The 21,853-nt window shown below is 36.7% G+C and overlaps 1 protein-coding gene across 6 annotated transcripts in view; it reads right to left on the reverse strand.

Moving 5' to 3' along the window:
• UBR2 (ubiquitin protein ligase E3 component n-recognin 2) overlaps positions 1 to 21,853 on the reverse strand; it is a 58,459-nt gene that overhangs the window by 6,003 nt on the left and 30,603 nt on the right. For 5 of the 6 annotated variants that reach the window (XM_086461868.1, XM_086461869.1, XM_086461866.1 and 2 more), the window contains 24 exons: positions 20,815 to 20,880; positions 19,359 to 19,481; positions 18,951 to 19,014; positions 18,530 to 18,654; positions 17,188 to 17,240; positions 16,811 to 16,913; positions 16,198 to 16,246; positions 15,663 to 15,817; positions 13,634 to 13,736; positions 12,771 to 12,880; positions 12,462 to 12,542; positions 11,509 to 11,690; positions 10,611 to 10,810; positions 9,644 to 9,737; positions 8,070 to 8,231; positions 7,611 to 7,708; positions 7,318 to 7,390; positions 6,358 to 6,506; positions 6,203 to 6,258; positions 5,683 to 5,779; positions 3,449 to 3,516; positions 2,775 to 2,910; positions 2,064 to 2,154; positions 1,394 to 1,524 (listed from right to left, as the gene is read on the reverse strand). In XM_086461868.1, the coding sequence (XP_086317994.1) occupies positions 1,394 to 1,524; positions 2,064 to 2,154; positions 2,775 to 2,910; positions 3,449 to 3,516; positions 5,683 to 5,779; positions 6,203 to 6,258; positions 6,358 to 6,506; positions 7,318 to 7,390; positions 7,611 to 7,708; positions 8,070 to 8,231; positions 9,644 to 9,737; positions 10,611 to 10,810; positions 11,509 to 11,690; positions 12,462 to 12,542; positions 12,771 to 12,880; positions 13,634 to 13,736; positions 15,663 to 15,817; positions 16,198 to 16,246; positions 16,811 to 16,913; positions 17,188 to 17,240; positions 18,530 to 18,654; positions 18,951 to 19,014; positions 19,359 to 19,481; positions 20,815 to 20,880 (2,569 nt within the window). Of the gene's footprint in view, positions 1 to 1,393; positions 1,525 to 2,063; positions 2,155 to 2,774; positions 2,911 to 3,448; positions 3,517 to 5,682; positions 5,780 to 6,202; positions 6,259 to 6,357; positions 6,507 to 7,317; positions 7,391 to 7,610; positions 7,709 to 8,069; positions 8,232 to 9,643; positions 9,738 to 10,610; positions 10,811 to 11,508; positions 11,691 to 12,461; positions 12,543 to 12,770; positions 12,881 to 13,633; positions 13,737 to 15,662; positions 15,818 to 16,197; positions 16,247 to 16,810; positions 16,914 to 17,187; positions 17,241 to 18,529; positions 18,655 to 18,950; positions 19,015 to 19,358; positions 19,482 to 20,814; positions 20,881 to 21,853 lie in introns of those variants that run through there. The other variant, XM_086461871.1, reaches the window with a different exon arrangement.

The raw sequence follows: 21,853 nt of genomic DNA on the forward strand, positions 1-21,853 counted from the left end.
CTCAGTACGTCTTTGTTTAATGTCATCCATTAAATGGCTGCTTTGTGCTCCCTGGAGTCCAACACACAACCGAGGCAGGTGGTCAGTGACAAGCAGTATACCACAGCCTCAGAACTACACAAATTCCAAAAGCCTGCAATGTCAAACTCTACTAAAATATGCAGGACACAACTGCCAGATTGCAGTATTCATACAATCACAGAACAGTTTCGGTTGGAAGAGACCTTCAAGATCATCGAGTCCAACCTTTGTCCTAGCTCTACCACCACCACTAAACCATGTCCCTCAGTACAACATCTACCCGTCTCTTAAACACCTCCAGGGATGGTGACTCCACCACCTCCCTGGGCAGCCTGTTCCAATGCCTGACAACCCTTTCAGTGAAGAAATCCTTCCTAATGTCCAGACTGAACCTCCCCTGGTGCAGCTTAAGGCCATTTCCCCTTGTTCTGTCTCTTGTTACTAGGGAGAACTGACCAACCCTCACCTCGACACAACCTCCTTTCAGGTGGTTGTAGAGAGCGATAAGGTCTCCCCTCAGCCTTCTCTTCTCCAGGCTAAACACCCCCAGATCCCTCAGCCGTTCCTCATACAAGACACGCTCCAAACCCTTCACTAGCTTGGCAGCCCGCCTCTGGGCCCTCTGCAGCACCTCAGTGTCCTTCTTGCAGAGAGGGGCCCACAACTGGACACAGCACTCGAGGTGCGGCCTCACCAAAGCCAAGTACAGGTGAATGGTCCTGCTGGCAGCACTGTTCCTGATCCAGGCCAGGATGCCGTTGGCCTTTTGGCCACCTGAGCACGCTGCTGGCTCATGATCAGCCGGCTGTCACGAGTGAAAACTGCTGTTCTTGTGTCAGCTCAGCACCAACCATCAGACTTTGCTTTAAACATGGGAATCCTGAAGCAGTGCGAACCTACTTATTAACAACATCTTCAGATTTACATTCTATCCCTACATACACCATATATGGAAGACAGTAAATTGTGTCACTAACATCGATTACTTGGGGTATAATCTAACAGTGTATTTATAGAGTGATACGAATTATCAGTGAATGCTGATTGAAATGAAATCAATGCAAGCAAAAGCAGGTCTCATTTGAAAACAGTAATCAATAGAAGATTTGAAATAATCAAAATTTCATTTTTTAACAGAACAGCATCGATTTCCATTTTAAGTAATCTAGAATTGGCATTCACTTCTATATTAAAAATAGATTTTTAAAAAGGAAACTTTTTTTTTGCCTTTTTCATTCTGCAGATGAGATTCTGCACTGGTAGGAAGCCTGCATTCATTCAATCAGCTTCTTCAGAAAAGAGAGTTTAAATGTAATTTCTTTTGTCCACAAATGTTTATGACTTGAAAAGCTGACTTAATACAAAACAATACCTTGAACTTCTGAGGGTGCTGGGACTCCATTTAAGTAATGGAAAAACAAAGCAGAACATCTGAGGAAAGGCATGATCCCAGCTTTTAGATTCCTCCACAGGTGCCAGCCTGAGGAAATTTCTTTCAAGGCACTTAAGAGAACAAAATACAAAAAGTTTGTTTTTATTTAATCATTTCAGTTTGAGAGCTATATTCAGTAAGTCTTCAGTCATTATTTCATGTTAAAGTACCAACTTCAGTGGAAACAAGCATTATGCAAAGTGTTTGTTTCAAAGCTAACACCCAGAAAAACAATGAAATACAGATTCATAAAAATGTAACCAACTGGGACAGTACATTAAGGAAAATTTTGCATGGACATCTCAGATCCTAACAAGTTTTCTGTACTCAGACACTGCCAATTCCAGATTCTACACATCTGCAAACTGCCTAAAAACATTGTTCCAGAGCATAATCTTCATGAGCAGGTATCTTCATGAGCACAGAGGAATTTATAGGAATAGTTACTTGAAAAGTGAATCTAGAAGTAGCAGATAAGAAACAAGATGCAGGAGTTCCCAAGTTAAAAGTCTCATCTTTGACAGCATTAGTATACAGAATTCAGTCAGTTAATACTGAGTCCAGGAGGGAAACAGTATTATAATTTTTTAGCAGAAGATCACACTTTTACCTTCCTGTACACTGGCAAAGAAATTTATACAGCACAAGCACAGCTACTTCCTCTTCACTGTTAGTGTTTTCTTGATCCATGCCATTCTCTTCTGAAAATAATAAGCAAGTTACTTCATATACATACATAATTACACAGCAAGAATGTAATTTTTCAAGTTTTGAGAAAAAGGCCAAAGCTAAGCAAAACCCTCCACTGTACTACCATATGACGTACTGGGAAAGTGTTTTTTGCTGCATATCTTACACGGTAAGTTTACACTATTGTCAGCTCCAGTGAGTGTTGGTTTACTTGTTCAGTTGGCTGGGTTTCTTAATATACTTGCTCAGAGTTCTTTGCTTTTGGCATACTACACCTTATCCAGCTCCTCTTGCCAGAAGATACATTGATTCCTTTACTAACTGCAACTTATTCATCATGCAATGCCTAAGCCAAGTCTCTGCAACAAACACTTCCAGGCAGTGCTGCACTAGCTGGAAAGCTAGGATCTATGACCAGCGATGCTCCACAAAACCTCCAGTGTTAAGCAATAAAGATAAAAGACTGAACTTTTATGGGTACAATTTATCAATACCTCCTATGGGCTGAAAGAGAGAGCACCAACAATTTTATTTTGCAACTGTAAACTGCATACATTTACCAACAGCACCTGAGTGTTTTCCAAGTACAGATTTGAGGAATCATTTCAACAAAAGTATGAAGTGGCATTACCTGTTGACGAGGTAAGTAAAATTTGTATTATGTGTGCCATAGTGACAAGATGAAACAGGTGAAGATCTCCAGTGCCAAGACTAACCCCTGAAAAATCCTGACAATGTATGGCAGGGAAAGAGAGCACCAAGCTTACCTGTAAAAGAAAACAAGAGAGCTGGTATATTCCTTTGTTTTTTTGGATCTTCCCATTTTCTCTGCTCACGCTGCAACTCTACCCTTTGAAGGCAGCATACTTCATAAAGTGAATGTTGAAGCGAGTTAGCCAGCCATTACTTAAGGGAACAATGACTAATTGTCAGGTTTTTGTGTTGGTTTTTGATTTGTTCGTTTGGTTTTTTTTTTTTTTCTGATTGTTGTTGGGTTTTTTTTAGTATTATTTGGTTTTGGCAGGGGGGGTGGGGGGTGGCTTGGTTTTGGGTTTTTTTGGTTCAGTTTGGTTTATTTAACATCCAAAGAATACACATTCTACTTCATTTTATCCCTTTTTTACTCATAGATAAGCATACTTTAAAGGAAAAAGTCTTTAACTTGTATTAAGTAGTGAAAAAATACTACAAATCCAAACATTTGGAAAGGTTCCTAACCCGAAGTAAAGAGAAAGTTTCCAATTCAGTTTTTACATAGTGGCTACTGGATCAAAACATTATTAATATATATTATGGAATACTTACCAATAAATGAAACATGTCAATATCAAGTATGCAAGGAAGATTTCCATGTTTTTCATTAGGCACCAGTGCTGATTATTTTGGAGAGAAAAATAAATTTATTAATTGAACATTTATATATTAAAAGATATTAGTGTACTTCAGTTACGAAAGGAGAGCCATCTTCTTGGTTTATACACTTAAAGTACTTAAAATACAAGTATACCTGTTTTGGCCAGAAAGGTGAGAGTTTGAGAGTTGCTGAACATTATCGGAAAAGACTCTGGCCTACCTGACTACACTGTACTGAAACGAAACAAACCCAAAGTCACTACAACAAAGTAAGTGTTGCCATTCACTACTCCCGTAGAGACTCTCCTTCACTGCCTAGGTTTCCAGGGGAGACAAAATGAGACAGCATCTCAATCTCTGACCCAGAAATAAGCTCAAACACCAGTGACTGAACGGAAACACTAGTGCTTGTCGCTGGACAGCTGTTCAAAGGCAACTTTTGCCATTTGCTGAACTAAATTTGCCTCACGTAACTCATTTGTCTTATGGACTAAAAATACATTGCTAAAGACTCTCAAATTTGTTATTGTGTCTCTAATTTAGAAAGAGCTAGGGAGTGGTCTCTCCATCTCTGTAGTATTCACATTCATAGTAACCACAAAGTATTAACCAAAGCACTCCAGCTGACAAGAAAAATTCATACACATAATAAATTCCAAGTACCTCCGCCTAAAAGCAAACATAAAGAGTCTTGAAGATGTTGCAACACATTTAAAATAACAATCAAGGAACAGTTGCAAACTTCTTTACTCCAAGCAGTAAAATCTGATATACAATAAAAGTTTCAACTGCAGCTATGAGAATATTTTTGCAATGTAGCAATAAGCATTAAGTTGCCACGTTTAAAAACACTACTACAGTAAAAAATAGTCATACCATAACAACTTAAAAATGCTTTAGCTGAAGACTGCTGCCTTGATGGCCAAAAAATTAACAGCTGAATCTGTGTCATATTTGGAAGCTATTTCTATGGGCAAACATTTCACCACCACTCAGATTTCAAATGCTTCTACTTTTGTAAGCACACAGCCACAGAACTCAACCCAAAAGTGTGAAAAATGCTTCTACCAAACACGTTACCAGAGCAAGGGACTTCCAAAACCAAACTTTTATTCACTAAGTTATCTTCATGTCTAGTTCACAGAATACTGACAGATCAAAGGCTAGTAATTTTCCTTATTCCTAGCCTTGAAAAATAAAATGGCAAACACCTCCTTCATAAAAATAAAAGCAGTACAGTTGCTTCTGTCAGCGGGAAGGAAGAATAATTTTGAAGAAACATTGATTCAAGCTTTCACGAAATCTCAAACCATGCAGAACACCATATACTACAAAGTACCTGTCACACAGCTAGCAGCATTGTCTCTTCTGCTTCACGTAGCAAATGGCTCAATCATTACTGCTACAAACCGATGTCAATTAAGTTCTTCCCCATAAAACTGCCAACTGTTTGATGAAGTAGGTGCTATCAATTCTAGCAATTTCAGTATATGAATGCATTTTAAAAGTTCCCCTGCTCTACTGACTGTAAATATTAAAGTTATCCCTGGTTAATAATTTAATTTTCATAATACCCTTTCAGAGTAGTCCTCTCATGGATAATTACTGCATTAGGCTGAACTTCAGGCTTTTCACCTGGGTCTACAAAGGCTTCAAGCTTGGAACATTTAGGCTGTTCTTATTAAAATTCTCGACTAATATATGCCATTACATAGTAAGTCCTGTCTTACCACAGATCTTACTTTTCAAAGACAGAGAAGTTTGCAGATATATTACAGACCTCTGCAAATATCATATTTCCTTTCAATACTACATTAATTTCCTCCTCTTTAAAGTCCCAGCTTATAACTTTTGTGAAGGATCATGCTTCCTTCTCTTTCACTCTAGGTATCTTTCTGAAAGCAGCAACATAAATGCTTGAAAAAAAATCAGCAGAACTCCTTCACAGCAAAATATCCATGCTTTTTCTTGAAACATATCTTGGAACTGCAGACCAAAAGAAATGTCTTTTTTTCCACAGAGTGACGAAAGATGTATAGGTACAGATGTGAACATACTGGCTCTTGGTCTATTACTTAAAACCACTACATAAAACAAATTTCCTGCAATCAAGGCTAATGATCATTCTGCAAGCATTTTTCTATATCTGTATCTTTGTAAAAAACAGCATAAGGTGGTAAACTTACATGCTAAGAGAGTACAAAAGTGACCCTGTACTGCTGAAAGAGATGAAACTGTCCAGTGAGCTGCTGCAAATCTTGTTAATGATGTAAGGCAGTCATCCTTTAAAAACAAAAAACAGACACTGCCACAGTTAACGAAGTTCCTCATTATGAAAAGGTCTTTTGACTTACAGCATTCTTTTCAGACCCCTCAACTGTACTTTATGGGAGCAGTCTGAGTGTACATGACAGATATCCAGGTTTATGCAAATATACAAGTTCCCTTCAGTATTTTTATTTTGACTGTTGCCAGGAGAAACCCCGGCCTTGCTAAACTCTTCATTTATAGAAAAAAAAACACAATATTTTTGCTAGATTGTATTTTTAAATAGATTAATAATCAGATACGGATTGAATAAACAGTGAGATCCAACAAATAAAACTATCAAATAACTACAACTTAAAATTTAGATATTCTGCATTAAAGAAGCACAATTACCTCTTTTTCCACTTATTAAGAAAGGAATTGCTACTTGATCCTTACCTGTCGACAAGGTAAATGACCAAATAACGGTTTATCTTCATCAGCTAAAATTCGTTCTGTAAAAAAAAAAACCAAACCCCAAAATATTTCAACACTGTGAATTTAACTAAATTCTGAAACTCACATATAAAGGAACAAAATGAATGCATTAGTACCTATCGTCTGTATCGTGTAAGCACAGCTTCCCCAGCACATTATAGGTACACGTGGATCTTCTTCATTTGGATGAACCTTCAAGCCTACTTTGTATGTTGCCGTACCAAAAGTTGTCAACATCTCTTTTATGCTCTCAGAATAAGGATTCCTGAAATAAAAATAAAACCCCCCAATATTACTAATTCACAGTATTTTCTCCACTGGCAGGACAGTACTTTTAACGATGAGCATTGAACACCTGGATTTTTAAATTTTAAGGGAGAACTCCAGTATCCTTTGCACATGGTATTCTGAAATCTCTTTTCCGTGACAGATACGCTCCCAGTTATTTTTTGATTATTTGGTTGGAACCAATCTCATTTTTTAGTGTTAAAAATATCCAGTTGTCAAAGATAATATAGTTAAGTTTTAATTTAAAGAATTGTGAGTGCCTGATAGTAAAACCTGTCATCAGCCGGGGTAGGTGTCTTGTGGCTTTGTGTGCAGCTGGCAACAAATGTCTGTACCATGCAATGAATTTTATTACTTTCTCAAGTGAAGAAAGGGTAGACTCAAATACAAATGCACCATAATAGCTGAAATTACATATTAACATACTCTCCATTTCATAGTCTTTCTTCTTGTTTTACTTTTAGTGTTGAGCTATAACAATGAACCCTTAATCCAGTTACAAGTAATAGGAAAGTAAAGTTTAATCCTGGTGTTGAAATTTATATAACTGCAGCATCTTCTCTGCACATCCACTTACCACTTCCATCTCTGAAATTCTACTGCATTATTTACTACTTGGGCGTTAGACTTCAACACCATCATAACAATAGGATCAACTTTTCTAATTAAAGCAAAATTCACGTATTTGCCTTAATTATTGAGACCTTATAGCACAGAAGTCACATTCTATTTTCATGTTACCATTTCATGATGAATTTTTCATCATTTATCAAGATGTAAATACATACTTCGGTTTGAAATCTGGTCTAAATCCTTCAGGTAATTGCAGCTGATCCATTTTTTCTGAATTACCAGAATTTCCTGTACAACAAGAAGTAATAAAACATTGATTATTCACCTATACATAATTTTTACTTTATAAAAAGGTGCACGAGCACACCACTAGAAACCAAAACTCCAAGCTATTCTCGCCACTTTTGCCACCATCTGTTAACTCCACTGTGGCCGAACCAAAATACTCTGTCTTTTCCATGAATATTATAACATTATCACACGAACAGACACATTTCTTCAGACTTACTTGCACCATCCTCATCTCGAAGTAAATACAGTGCTTTTATTTGCTGGGATATTGTTTTGATCCACTGAGTTAGGTTTGGTTGGCCTGAAAAGTCTAACCTGTCCAAAAACATACATAAACAGAAGACATACATCAGTTAAACACAAACTATATACAGAATTAGTATTTCATTGGCATTCCATGTTCTTCTGTTTCTCAACAGGCTCTTTCTCTGCTGTCCACACACTTCTCTATGCTCGGTTCCTTTCCTGCAGGTCCTACACCTTACTGTCCTTTCATACTCTAAATTCTGTACTACACAACAACCAAGGAAGGCTCATGAACCAAAATACCCAGGCAGACAATCCATTTGAGATTATCAAAACGGAAGATAAACATTTTGAAAGCGGTTCTTGTGGTGTGGCCTGTTTGGGATTTGGGTTTTTACATTTATTGAGGACATTTATAAAGCAAACAGACCTGTTAAACAAAACTCTTGGTGGAGGAAGCAGAGGAATAACAGTGTTGCTTAAGCATTCACAAAGTGGACAAAGGAATTCGCCATTTTCTACATCATAACTTGTGTGTACTCGTAATCTTTGTTGTCTCCGTTGCTCTTTTGCTTGGACAGCATCAAAATACCTTTAGAAAACAGAAAGATATTAGTGACAAATTATTAAAACTTTAACACATAAATTAATGAATTCTTACATAGAACTGTTTTGCCTTTTCCCAGATATACATAAAGAGTCATCTGAAGGAAAAATCTCTGCCCTCTGACTGCAGTATTACTAACTGCAGGCTATCCCCAGTTTTTGACAGCCAAAATCCCCTGAAGTGCTGAAGTACATTGGGCTGTTAAAAAACATTTAAGTCTGAATTTCAGCAATTTCCATTCAGGAAAAAGGGGTATGAGAGAAAACTGAAGGATCAAAAAAAAATTCTTGAGTTCTACATTAAATTTTAAGGGAGCAGCCATGAGCATTATCCATGTGTATATTCCATTACAGGTCACAAAGAGCAGTAACTGGAAAAACTGGTGGCTGATCTCCAAATCCTATATGAAAAGGAACTCAATTCACTGCTTTGCTAAACGTAACTGCTACCTCAGAAGCCTCTGAGATAGTTTAGAGTGTACCTGACGATGACCCAAAAATGGTCTGAACACAGGCAACTAAGCGCATTTCCGGGAGTTAACGGCAACCACACAGGACTGTACACGAGCTCCACAGGAAGATGCAGAACACCTCTTCAGTAAGCAGTGATACCAAAGACAGCAAATGAAACCTGACAGGTTACGGCCACAGAATCTCTGGGAGATCCTAACTATCTTCACACACACGGCAGAATTTGAAATCAGGCACTTCAGAAGCCGTGCCAAGGACCAAAGCAAGGGCCAGACAGAAGTCAGAGGCTTGAATGGTTTGCATTTGCCACATGGCATTGGCACCATGTAGCACTAAGCCTATCCCCCTCCAAAAATCGAAGAATAAAAGTAACTGAAAAAGGTTTTATAGAAAAAACTAAGAACAAAAGACAAAATTGAATTTATGTTGAAGATGAACTTGAACTAGGTTGCAAATGTTTCTACTTCAAATTAAACATGATGGAAGAATAAAGAGTGCGAGGGATGCACCATCATTTAAAACTTCAGTAGAGACCACGAGAAACAGCAGGAACATGTCTATTACTGAATTGCAAAAAAAAAAAACCCAAAATCTGAGCTTCCATGTTCAGATATACGCGCACCACAGGGGACTATGCGCAGGGATAAACAATCCAAGGGAATGAAAGCTGCCATGTGTGGCTTTGGATTCTCCTTCACCAAGTCAACCAATAGTAAATGAAAATTATTTTGAACATGTTTACAGTACTTATTATAATGATTTCTACTTTCCCCCCCCCCCCCCAACAGAAAGCTGTTTGAATTGCTTCATGAAATTCCTTTTTAAGTTTAGTACATGGTAGTAATTTTGTCATTAAAACTAGTGCCGTTAGGCAAACTGATGGCATGCCGTGCTATTTGGATGGAAAACTTAAATACAGCTTTTTACCTTTGCCAACAATGAGCATGCATAATATGTCCACAGCTACCCGTGTGTGTTCCACACGACAGATCTGGGTGCATGAATAATGGGTCATACTTTTCTGTATTTAAAATAAAACAAAACAACTTTGAACTAAGCATTTATCAAAAGACTTAACTGCAGATAAATGTTACCACATTTGTGTTATTATTAAACTTTATCACAGAATTATAACTCATTTGATGAAGCATAAAACGTATTACTGAACCACAATAACTGAAACTGTTTAGATAATTCACAAGTACCACGTCACTTTGTTTTGAACGCATGTACTGTACCTAGACTTCAAACCAAGCTGTCGGAGGTGCTGGGCCCTGGTAACAGTCCCCAAGATCTACCTGCCGTTTTGGTGGCTCAGTGCCATTAAACAATGTGTCTAAGAATATGAATCTTCAGAGCGAGCGTGAAAAATGATTCAGAGCAGACATTTTCTATGTGTTTATGTATACAGAATCCAGAGAAACCTTTGTAACAATGTCACTGATCATTCCAATCTGTTTCACAAAGTTAGCTAAATCCAAGCATTTTTTATCATCACTAAGAGGCATTTCAGATCATGTAACTGAGAGGAAGGAAATTTAGATCTTATGCTTTTACAGCACCACATCAACACCTCCTCTCTCTCTATAATGTTACGGGTGTAGTTTAAGAACAGCACTTCTGATTTCACAGGGTTTATTAACAGTTACAAATAATGTGTCATAAATTGCTGGCAGAACATTTAGATAATGCTTTGCAGTGATTGTACATTACTTGGAACACACACTTCTACCTCACTAAAAGTGTGGAAGTTTTGCCACTGATTACAATGAAGTCATTCACAATTATACAGTTAACACAAGAAGGCGATGCCACTGTCTCAAAAGAAAGCATGTGGTTGTTACAGTGACTCCAACATTCACTATTATCAAGGACAACCATGAACACTACTTACCAGGGTCTGGAGTAATTTTGTTTCTATTTTTAGACAACACAGTTGATCGCTGAATAAACGCTGCCAAGACCATAGCCCTGCTGTCCACTTTAACTTCTTGTTCCTCCTGACACAATATACACATAACAACCTGTCTGTGTTCAGCTACTCTAGTTTGCTCTGGTCCCAAGGCCGTGAGTTTTGCATCTGAAATTACAGGGCTAGAATATGCAAAGAACACTAGTGAGCAAATTATTCAAAAAACGTTACAAATCAGATCATGATTTAAGTGTGATTAGTGAGCTTTCTAGCTCTATGATAAATGGTCTCTGGCAAAAAATAGTTTTGGCTTTTATACAACAATTCCTATGTCCCCAGAAATAGAACGTATTTTCCAGAAAAAATTCATACCCTCCCAATAGTATTACCCACTCCAGTTTAACACAGGAACTGTATCTGTGACCTTCCATCATCACCATCCCTTAAGTGCCTGACATAAATCCTGAAAACACTCTCCACTTCTCCACAAAACCATTAGCATGCTTCAATTCATATTTCCAGCCACAAGCAGATTTCCTTCCAGATCCTCAACAGACATATAATCAGCTATTTCCAATTTACTATGTTTAATAGCAAAGTCTCTTCAGTATTATTAACAATTTACCAGATTATTTTACACAAAAAAATTATTTGCCTGTTTATGTTGAGCACTGTGAGGATGGGACAAGGGAGGAATCAATATTTATCTCACCATCTTGACAGAAAAGGGGAGGAAAGTATTTACTGCTGCTGTTTTGGTCTCAAAAACTTATGAATAGTTTTCCATCAAGACTAAAAAAGTCACTTTTTTAAGTAGTAACAATAGGACAATCTGATGTAAAAGGTAAACAAAAAAAAAAATTAAACGGCATGCCTTTACCTATTTTCATGTACTCCAGAGGTTGAAGTATCCAGCTCCTCCAAAGTTTGCTGAAAAAGTTCTTTGTTCTCATTAATGAAGTGCCGTTGCATTTCAGACATCTGGGCCATGATCTTTTCCCTGCGCAATCTGGCAATCTCAGCTTTTCGCTTCCTTTCAGCTTTGTCTTTATCACGTGAACTCTGAAATTGTATTGTTCACTCAGTCATTTTTAAAATCTTGTTGCAACATACAATTTATTTTAGCTACTCCTGTATTTAACTTGTACCAACCTCCAAACAATGAAAATCTCCAAGACAACACAAGAAAAGTCTACCAAAAAGCTACTTTATGCCCTCTTTTCTTTAGCTCATGTTCAGTGCCACATAGAACCACAGATCCAGAAGGGTACCTCTCCCCCTCAACCTTTAACTATATTTTGTATTTCTCTTCCCTTTGAGCATTCACAAGATAATAAGGTAAGTGACAGGTCTCATCTCTAGTGCTGCTCTTCCTCCGTACTAGCTGTATGCTTAAATGCACTAGTGTCCCAGGGTCTTTGTGTAGGACCTAGAACAGCATGTCGAGCTAAAGGAATTGGCAGAGCTTACGTGGAATGACCTGCATGGTAAAAATACACAGATACCATTTCTTTTAACAACTTTCCAAGGAGTCTGAAATTATGGGAAGAGCAGAACCACTAAGTGCTGTGATCAGTACTACAAACAGTTCCAAGGAGTAAACTCGCAAAAGATTTGGAGACTACAATATAAAAAGCAAAGAAAAATAGTCCAAGGACTCTCCCAATAGGTCTTTCAAACGCATGGGTTTGATCTATAAGCTGTGAGACTGAATTTCAGAAATCGCTGTTGTTTCCCATCTTTGAGTTAAGAGCTGTAATTAGAAATATAGACCTTTGCCAGTCACAACCCAGACCTGTTCCAGATCAGCTAACTGTTATGGCTTGCTTTTACCTCTTCCATAATATTTCCTTCTGTCTCAGCCACAGGACTTGTCGAGGAGCTTTCTCTTAGTTTCTTAATAGTATTAAAAGTCTGTAAGAAAAAAAACAACACTTCGTTTATTTGTGACACAGGAATATAACTGTGTATACTATAATGCTGGCCAGATAATGCATAGTGTTGGATTCCAGAAAAGGAAAGAAGTAGGTACAACAAATCAACATGGGAAACAAGGAAATCATCACAATAAAATTAGGAAAGTTTCAAAAAAAAAACCCCCTTATTTCCATGATTTTCAGCAGTTATATAAAATACATTTACCTTCAATATCCATCTGATCATGTCCTTGTGCACTTCCAGATGAGGTGCGTTTTGCAGTGTTTCTAGCATAGCTAGTATACTAGGGGAATTATTTGGTGCCTCTCCCGGTCCTGAGAAAAAATTATGATGACAATTGATTATACTGTTACCTGACAAACTAATCATTCACTAACATTAAAAATCAACAAAACCCCAAAACACCACTTGCATACGTTCAGCAGCTGAAGAATTCCTTCAACAAATAGGCACAATATGTAACTTTCCCCCCTCCACAACCATTTTCATGAATACCCTCTAAATCCTGAAAAGTTAGAGGAAATAGTCTTAAAAATCTTGCTCACTGACTATATTTTCTTACAAGACAAATGCACTGTATGTGCTCCCTGGCTGTTTTCACCTTGGGAGCTGCCATGTAGAACTTCCAATATTTTATTTCCCAGCTATTTTAAATGGAAGTGTCTTAGCAACTTTCATGTCTTAGCAAAACTAGAGGCACTAGTCAGAAGACACAAAGTAGAGTCAAGATTAAAAGACCATTTAAGAATGCAACTACAGTTTTTGCGATTGTAGCATCTGATCATGTACAGCAATCTTTGTTGAGACTCTACTTAAAAGATATTAAGAATCAGATTTACTGGGAATTACTCAACTTTTGGATTTCTCCTCTAGAAAAAGCTTTCGCTATTGCTACTATCATAGAATCTACACATATGTAAGGTACATATGTATAGTCAACTTGGTAAAATCTTGATGGATGAACAAATATACTCTTCTGGTAAATACTGTTTCAGAAGAATAAAATATGAGATACTGGCATTTTCAGTTATTTAAAATTTGCTATACATTTGAAAAGAAAGGCATACTTGATATTTTCTGAGTGAAGGTAAATGTTACAACATTCTCCTCACTGAGATTCTCCAGATGTTGTTTTTCTTCCTGTAGTGCCATCCCAAGCAAATGCAAAACCTAGGTAAAAATTATAAATTTTAGTTCTTTTCTTAAGTAATTCACATGTCTTTCCATAGTTCGGGTAAGTCATTAAGCGACACAGAAGTCATACAATAAAATTATATAGTAAGAATATATTTGAAGTTATTTCTATACACGTAATTCCAAAGCTACATTACACAGGAGTAACAGTGTTTGTTTACAAATCCTTGAAACTTTGCCAGATAAGAAACACATTATACCACTTGTATCTTCCTGTCTGCTGTCCTGTCTGCTGAGTGAGAAGTCAGTGCTGCTTAGCTATCTCCCTAGCAATCGCATGTTGTTATTGCAAGTCTCAGCACAGAAGCATGATGCATACTTTAAATCCTTTTTACATACAAAATTTAACTGTCAAAAAGTTAAAATTATTACATCTATTCTAACACTCTAGAAACACATTTAGAAATAATGTTAACACTTAGGTCAGTAAAAAGCTGTAATCTCCTTTAATTTAGAAACTGAAATTACCCTATTTGACACGAAAATAGTCTGAATGGCATTTTAAAGCTGAAACACTTCAATCCTGGTGGTGAACTCTGTCATGCTCAACCACTTTTTCCACTCCATACAAATTGGCAGGATGCTCTAGACAAAAAGCATTACTGATTGCCTGGAATCAACACTGAAACCCATGTAAGGAAAGGATAATCACCAGAAAATCTGTAGCAGAACTGGAATGCAACAGTTTCAGTATCTACAGAAAAAGGGGTAAAACCTGATTTGAGTTGTGAAGTTTCCTTTTATTTGTTTTAATAAGTAACAGTCCATCACATCTATCTAACAAGGTCTCATCAGATACAGACCACCTCTTCCAGGTGTCTCATATCAACCTTTGCATGGTGCTTCCAAGACAAGAGTGGGTGACTTGGGAAAGATGCAGTCCAGCTGCGTGGCACCGGTCAATATAAAGCGCCATGAGTTTTTGAGCAAGTGACAGGTCCCTAATGAATCACACATCCTGGAGAACAGAGAGGTACTCAAACGGCTGAGTATGGTTTTGTTCGGTTTCAGAAAAATAAAAATGAAGTCTTATTCTGCTCAAACAGTTACTCCAAAGCCTAGCATTCTCACGTTACCTAAATGTAACCACATTCTTCAATTTTTGTTGGGATTTATAATCCTGATATATTGTTCCATTTTCAACTTTTTTATGTTATACAGAATTCCTTATGTTAATTAAACTATCTATAAAAGGTAAGACATGCAATAAGACTGAATGTCAAAAAAATTAATACTCAGTTTCAAAGCTGGGGTTTCATCTCAAAACGTTATTTAAAACTCCATCAATATTTTTGAAAAGTTTGGGTTTGGTTACTAAACCAACAACCCTGACCAATACGAATAGCCCTTTGACGGCAGTTCACCACTTATCTCTGCACACCCCAGAAAATGACCATCACGGACAACAAAGTCTACAGTAACCCTCTAGATTTCCAAAGGTCATTATAAATAGTGAGGAACAAACAGCTCAGTTGAGTTTCCAAAAGCTGATATCTTTTCAAGTTAGAAAATTATTTTCTGTACTTTTACTTTTTTTTCTAAAGTGATTTAGCCTAAACTGAAAATAAGCAAAGGAACGTCAAGAAGTCAATGTGCTTTACTTAATATTCAACAACTCAGGTAAACTGTTTCTCTATCACAATAAACAGATTCAAGCAGAATTCTTCCTTCTCGTGTGCATCCCATTAGAAATTTACCTCGCTCTTCCATTCATTTTAAAAAATAAATTGCATCGGAGGCAGAGGGGTTTTCCTAGTCTTGTATATCAGAAAAAAAAAAATTATTTCTCATTCAGAGTATTCTGGATACATTAGATATCAAGTAAACAAACCCAAATCTATAAACCCATGTTAAAATGCTAAAATACATAGTATAAGCATAATTTTAAATAAGGACACATACCCTTTGCAGCATGGACTCTGACCAGGCATAGCCATTGTGTTCTACTGCCCATTGCAGTATAGTTCCCATAATGCACAGCATGACATCAGACTGCAGAATATTAACCAGACTTGCAAAAAGTGGGCAGAAAGGAGGAAGAGCTGGTGGTGGAAGTGCTGAAAGGGAAATTTGTCTGTTTGACACTTTAGCATCCTTAAAACTTGCAACACCTGTATAAAATGTCTGACTTTCAAACAGCTTAACAGCTTAACCCAAGACAGTATACAGCTGCTTGACAAACAGAATTACAGATAACAGGCTGCAACATTCCACCTGGCTTGCATGTAACAGGAAAGCCAAAAGAATAAGCTGTTCAGAAGGCTGGACCCAAAACAGATCTGATTCCTGTCCATAACCAGGGAGCCATAAGGGAAATTGTTACATTTTCAACCAATTTCTGGCTAGCCCAAGAACAGGATGTCTGTCTAAGGGTCAGGGCAATACACAGTTTGATAGGTGCTTCCCTCTCTTTCCATCTTCTCCCAAAGATAAATACCTGTATCTTCTCTGTTCTGCCTTTTCAGCTTTCTTTGTGCTTCCTCTGCCTGAAATAGAAGAATAATGCCAATATCATTCAAAACCCATCCAAATATAAAACCAATAAAAAAGCATTCATGCTTTATTACCTTGTTATTGTTTTTCCCCCTTTTTCCCAGCCTTAAATAAAATAAGAAAGCTTCCATGTCTTTTCAGTTTGTCTTACATTCTACTTGTAAAGTGGGGCATGCACCTTCAAAATTAATCTTTCATCTGGATTCTTTTTCTAGTATAAATTTCTAAGACAAGTCTGAGATAAAATGGTAATTTCCATAAAGCTACGCAAAAATACAGACTGTTTAAATACTTTTGGTAAAATAAGACATAAGAGAACCCACAGACAAGCTCCTGAAGGCCCACTGATTTCAGCAGCTCTGCATAGGGTACAGGATCCAGTGGTACAGAAATCACTGCAAAATCTTAGGCAAATTTTGGTAACATTCTCAAAGAAGTTAACTTTTAAAAGTTAACTTTTAACCAGCTGATAATACTTCACAGAATTAAGCTTTGGGAAAAAAAAGCAAACAAAAAGAGACACAAAATAAAAACCAGAAAGTTAAATTACTAGTTACCTTTGATTGCTCTGCCTTTGAAAAGTGATAGAAATACAGATTGAAGTTCCTGGCACATTCTGGTTTTAATTCATACAGTCCTCTGCCTGTTAATCCAGGTTTCCTACATTAAAAAAAAAACCACAAACAAACAAGATATGTAAAACCTTATGTTCATTGGTTAACGTCTGAGCATAAATGGTTAACCAGAACAGCTAAAACCCACTGCTCAACAGGCATTATAGAAACCAAGTAAGTAACAGTATTAAGAATGTTGCATATGAGTAAAGTCATAGGAAAACACCACGACTCAGCCCCCTTTCTTCTATTCTCTCATTTTCACTAACATAGAGAACCCATTTTTTAAAGTTGAAATATCAGAATAAAGGGAAACATACTTGAAACATGCCACTTCTTCAATCACACTTTCCATTCCAGTCTCTCTGTTCTCCTATATTGAGTGAAAAGGCAAGACAGTGTGTTACTGTAGTTCGCGGATTAGGCACATTCAGGTAACACAACACAAGATAAACATGCAAAACGAATGTGGTATGAAGCCATTTTACTGGAAAATGTGCTAAAGCATGTAACGTGAAAAAGAAAGCGCTAAAGCATGTAACGTGAAAATACATTCAAGAATACCATCTCTGCAAAAAGTATTTTTAAAAAAATCACGTCATTTTAAGTGCTTCACTTTTACTGGGTTTCCCTGTCATAATAAACTTGGATGTAACAGTAACGGAAGAGAAGTCCAAGTTGGCTTACTCAGTGGATCTTAGGAATATATACTCAGTATTTTTAGGCCTTTAAAATGAAACAAATATAGGGAAGCTAAAAAGACAATTCACTGAAAAATGGTAAAACCACCACAAAAGGCAGCAGGAAAAATCAGCTCAAATATGTAACTACTTCATACACAAATTATCCTTTAATATTCCCATCCCCTTCCTGCAATGCATATTCACAGCAGTTAACAGGTCAGGGAAAAAGTATTTAAGACTGACAATACAATTTATAACTCTAGTTTAAATCCCAGTTTGCTCTTTCATCCAACCTTATATTATTTAAAAAAAAAAAAAAAACCCACAACACTACCCTAAAATTCAACTTTTCAAATTGTTTAAGTTTAAAATATTTAGAACGATGAAAATATTTCAGAACTTATCATTAAAAGTACTACCAGTATAGTAAAAGATTTAATTTTAAAATTTTGACTGCCTTCATAAATCATGTTTAAAAGATTATTTCTAAAAAAGGAAAAAGCTTTGCTATGCTACAAAATCACTCATACCACATTTCAGATAAATGCTTCTGTCCATGCGAATGAAGCATTTATGTTACACAAGTCGTTATACCATGGCTGATTCCATGTCCTTTCAATTAGTGTTAGGTTTTAAAATATAACAGCCTGTATTTCTGGATAGCTCCAGCAACCCACTTCAGGGTTTACAAGCAGACTGCAGAGGCTGCCAGCCAGATGGCCTGATAAGAAACAGTATTAAAAAGAGAAAAGAGCTGAAGAAGCTCTCGGGCTCCTGCCTCACTCACATGTTGTCTCTTCTTCCGTAGCTTCTTCCTACCTTCTCCATGACAACTATTAATCTGTACTCACCCTAACCTTGCTCTTAGCATAATTATGCTGCTCCTATTCCACATTAAGTGACATAAACTTGCATAAGAAAAATTTTCAGCAATCAGCCTTATAAAGCTGAAGTTGCTTCCCAACCCTACGTTACTTACATCTTCAGGTAATGCCTTTACCAATTCACTGTGAGCCATTGGCCTGATGCTCAGCTGATGGATGATCTCTCGTTTGATTTCATCTGTTGCATTTACCTGTCCTATTCCAGGACTGAATCTTTCACCTATAAAAATAAAATACAACATTTTTTATGGATTTTAAACATTTATTTCTGTTCTTTTGCGACTTCGAGGAAAAGACTAGAAGATAAGTCTCTTCTGTGAAACCTTGTGTTCACCCAACAGTGTTCAAAAACTCATTACATTAATCCAAGCTAGTTTCAGGGCTCTTCTAGGAAAGAAGTCCGAACTACGGGAAGTTCAAAATAGATCTGAACTTGAGATGACAATGAAGAATGTTTAATCCAGTCCATTAAAGAGACTACATTTTAAAAATTAATCAAATGCATTCTGAACTTACCAACAATCATTATAATGAGGTATAGCATCTCTTCTATAAGAGTGTTATTTTGTTGAACAACATCCTGAATTAAAACAAAAAGAAAGAATTTACATTTTTCGATTAAGGGTAAAAGTATCATCCCACATGATGAAAATATTTTTTCAGTGCTTCAAAACATTGCCCATTTTCACCCTTAGCACTGCCAAATTAAGCTATGCTGAAATGCAATCACTGCCTTAAAGTTCTTGAACAACGCAAAAATTATGCATCAGTTTGACATGTAAAAATATTTCAAACTGGTCAAAATTAAAATAGAATAGGTTTTGCTTTTTTAATCAAGATATTGCACAGTCTTAGTACAACAGCATCTGATACACTTTTGAAAACAAAACTGCAGATTTTCTATTGCAGTAGTACATGAAATACCTTGTTAGTATTTTCTGTGCTAAATCTTTTGCCATAGTCTGGAGTACTAAATATCTGATAAAGTTCAAAGCGACTCAGCATTATCATCAAGAAGTGATTTGGATCCATCATAGACACACCTGTCTATTAAAGAAAAAAAACTATTATAAACAGAAAATAGACGGAGTGTTATTGTAGCATGTTTGTATATTTATATACAATGTTCACAGTATATTCTTTATGAAATCTATTTCTCTATCCTGAGCATGGAGATTTAATTACTTAAGTTTACTCTCTTAGGACTCAAATATCACAAGTGACAGCACAATTGACAAGCAGGATCCTATGCTTTATCAATAACTTCTGATGCCATTTTAGGTGTAAAACATTCAGGGTTATTCCTTCTATCTCAAATTCTCTAAATAAAATACAATGACAGATTTTTGGTAGGTTCCTGCTGGCTGAAACTTTAGAATCACTTAGTATATAGCACAAAAAGATTTTAAAAACAAATTCCAATCTTCAAAACAAAGGCTGAAGACTTTAAAAAGACTTCCCCAACTTTCCTGGAAAGAAGAATACTAATGTTTCAATGTAGCCAAACATTTACTTCTGTTTCTGAAAACTTGTGGCTAAAGTTTTTTCTGTTTATTAAATGACGTATCTAAGTTAGGCAATTATAGATATTTGTTGTTAGTTTACTATTGCTAATGTGACCATCTTTAAGGCAGAATAATTTCCAACAAAATTGAAGGGTAGCTACCCAAATGGGCAGCTGCAGATCATCATTAAAAATCAGGGTCACATCAAGCCTCAGAGAAGTATGTCTGAAAGCAGAAGTAACTGGGGACACGTGTATCATAATGTGTATTGTTAACTCTAGGTAAGATCTGAGGGCCTTCCTGAGAAAGGATTTGCTGTCTATGTGAACTACGCACCCTGAGCTGCATATTTTAGCTTTTGTCAATGCCAATGTACAAGTAATGCACTGGACCTTTCTGTGTCAGAGCTAAGTAGATGGGCAGATTTGTAAAACCTTCTGAAGGGGAAAAAAAATGAAAATCAAACTACTATATGGGGTTCCACTTTCTATCCAGCATTTCAGATGCCAGCGTTGAAGGGAGGGGGAAGAGGCAACACATACATTGAGTATATAATCCCAAAGACCTGCAGACTCACACAACTGCCAGTACAGCATGACCCACCAGTTAAAATGACATTTTTGAAGATGTAGCATTACATACACGTCATACAGAAAATTCTGCACTTTCCACAGTATTTAAAAAACGAGGATTACAACAACAGTATTTCCTGTACAAATTATTTCATAAAGACACAGATAATATAAAAAAATAGAAGCCCTTCCACAAAAATTCACTTTTTGCCTTGTCATTAAAAGCTTCTGATGGAGCTAAAAACAAATGCACACATATCCTGAAAATGCTTGATAAAAATGCAAACTGGTACATGTGGTTACCTGAAGCATTACTATATCCTTGTCAAACATCTCCCTCCTGCACTTCACATTATGATAGTAATAAATCTGAAACAAAAAACCCACCAAAAAATAAGAATTAACAAGTATCATTTTTAATCTCCACTTATTTTCATTCTGGAAAAACAAACTTTGTTATACAGTATTAGTAAGAAAATAAAAAAGAATCTGTGATTTGAAAAAAAAAATTATACAAATATATTTGTATGCAAAAAGCATTTTTATATAGCACAAAACAAGCATAGTTCCTGGGTGGGTTGTATTGATCTAATGTCCAGACTGCATCCACTTAGAAGAAAAAAATCTTGTGGACCTCTTTGGGCTATGTTTTAATATATCTACTTGTTTAGCAATTAACTGTTTGAAATTCACAGGAGAGAAAGCCCTTGCGGTTGGAGAAATGTTCCTTCTTTGCTCCATGAACTGCTCTTTCATTATTTGAGATACAATCTGTCAGGAATTGCCAATTTCAGCAAAATGTTAATATTTTGATAGAACCATACTTAACCCAAAACATCCTGGGAGTGAACTCAACAGTAGTGCACCAAGCAGCAGCAACACCACAATCACTGCATGGCACTGAAATGCGGGAAAGGTTGATTCTACCACAACTAAGAAAAATAAAGAGGGCTGTCAAGTTTCTACCTGGGACTGGGAACAACCTTCAGCATGCTAAACTTTCCTCTAGAGACACACCATTTCTCACCAGAACTACATGGAAGACAGCTAGGCATGCCTTCCCTCTCTTCCCCACGCTAATAATCCACATATTCCTATCTTCTGGGAAAACATCCAAAAGAAGTTGGCTGAACATGAGCTCTCCATAGCCAAAGGAAAAAGAAAGTACTTCCAGACTGTAGCAACCATATTACCCCAATTAAACCAGGCTCTTCACTTCAAGATGCTGACAACCAGGGAAAGTTAACACAGAGACTTAATTCTCCCTCAAAAGTTATGCTGAAATTTCAGATTTGACGTGCCTATAGTGATATGGGTGCTGCTGTAACTGTACATAACTACA

Source organism: Leptosomus discolor, chromosome 2 (assembly GCF_034619465.1).
Source record: "Leptosomus discolor isolate bLepDis1 chromosome 2, bLepDis1.hap2, whole genome shotgun sequence".
In the NCBI taxonomy this organism is placed as follows: Eukaryota; Metazoa; Chordata; class Aves; order Leptosomiformes; family Leptosomidae; genus Leptosomus; species Leptosomus discolor.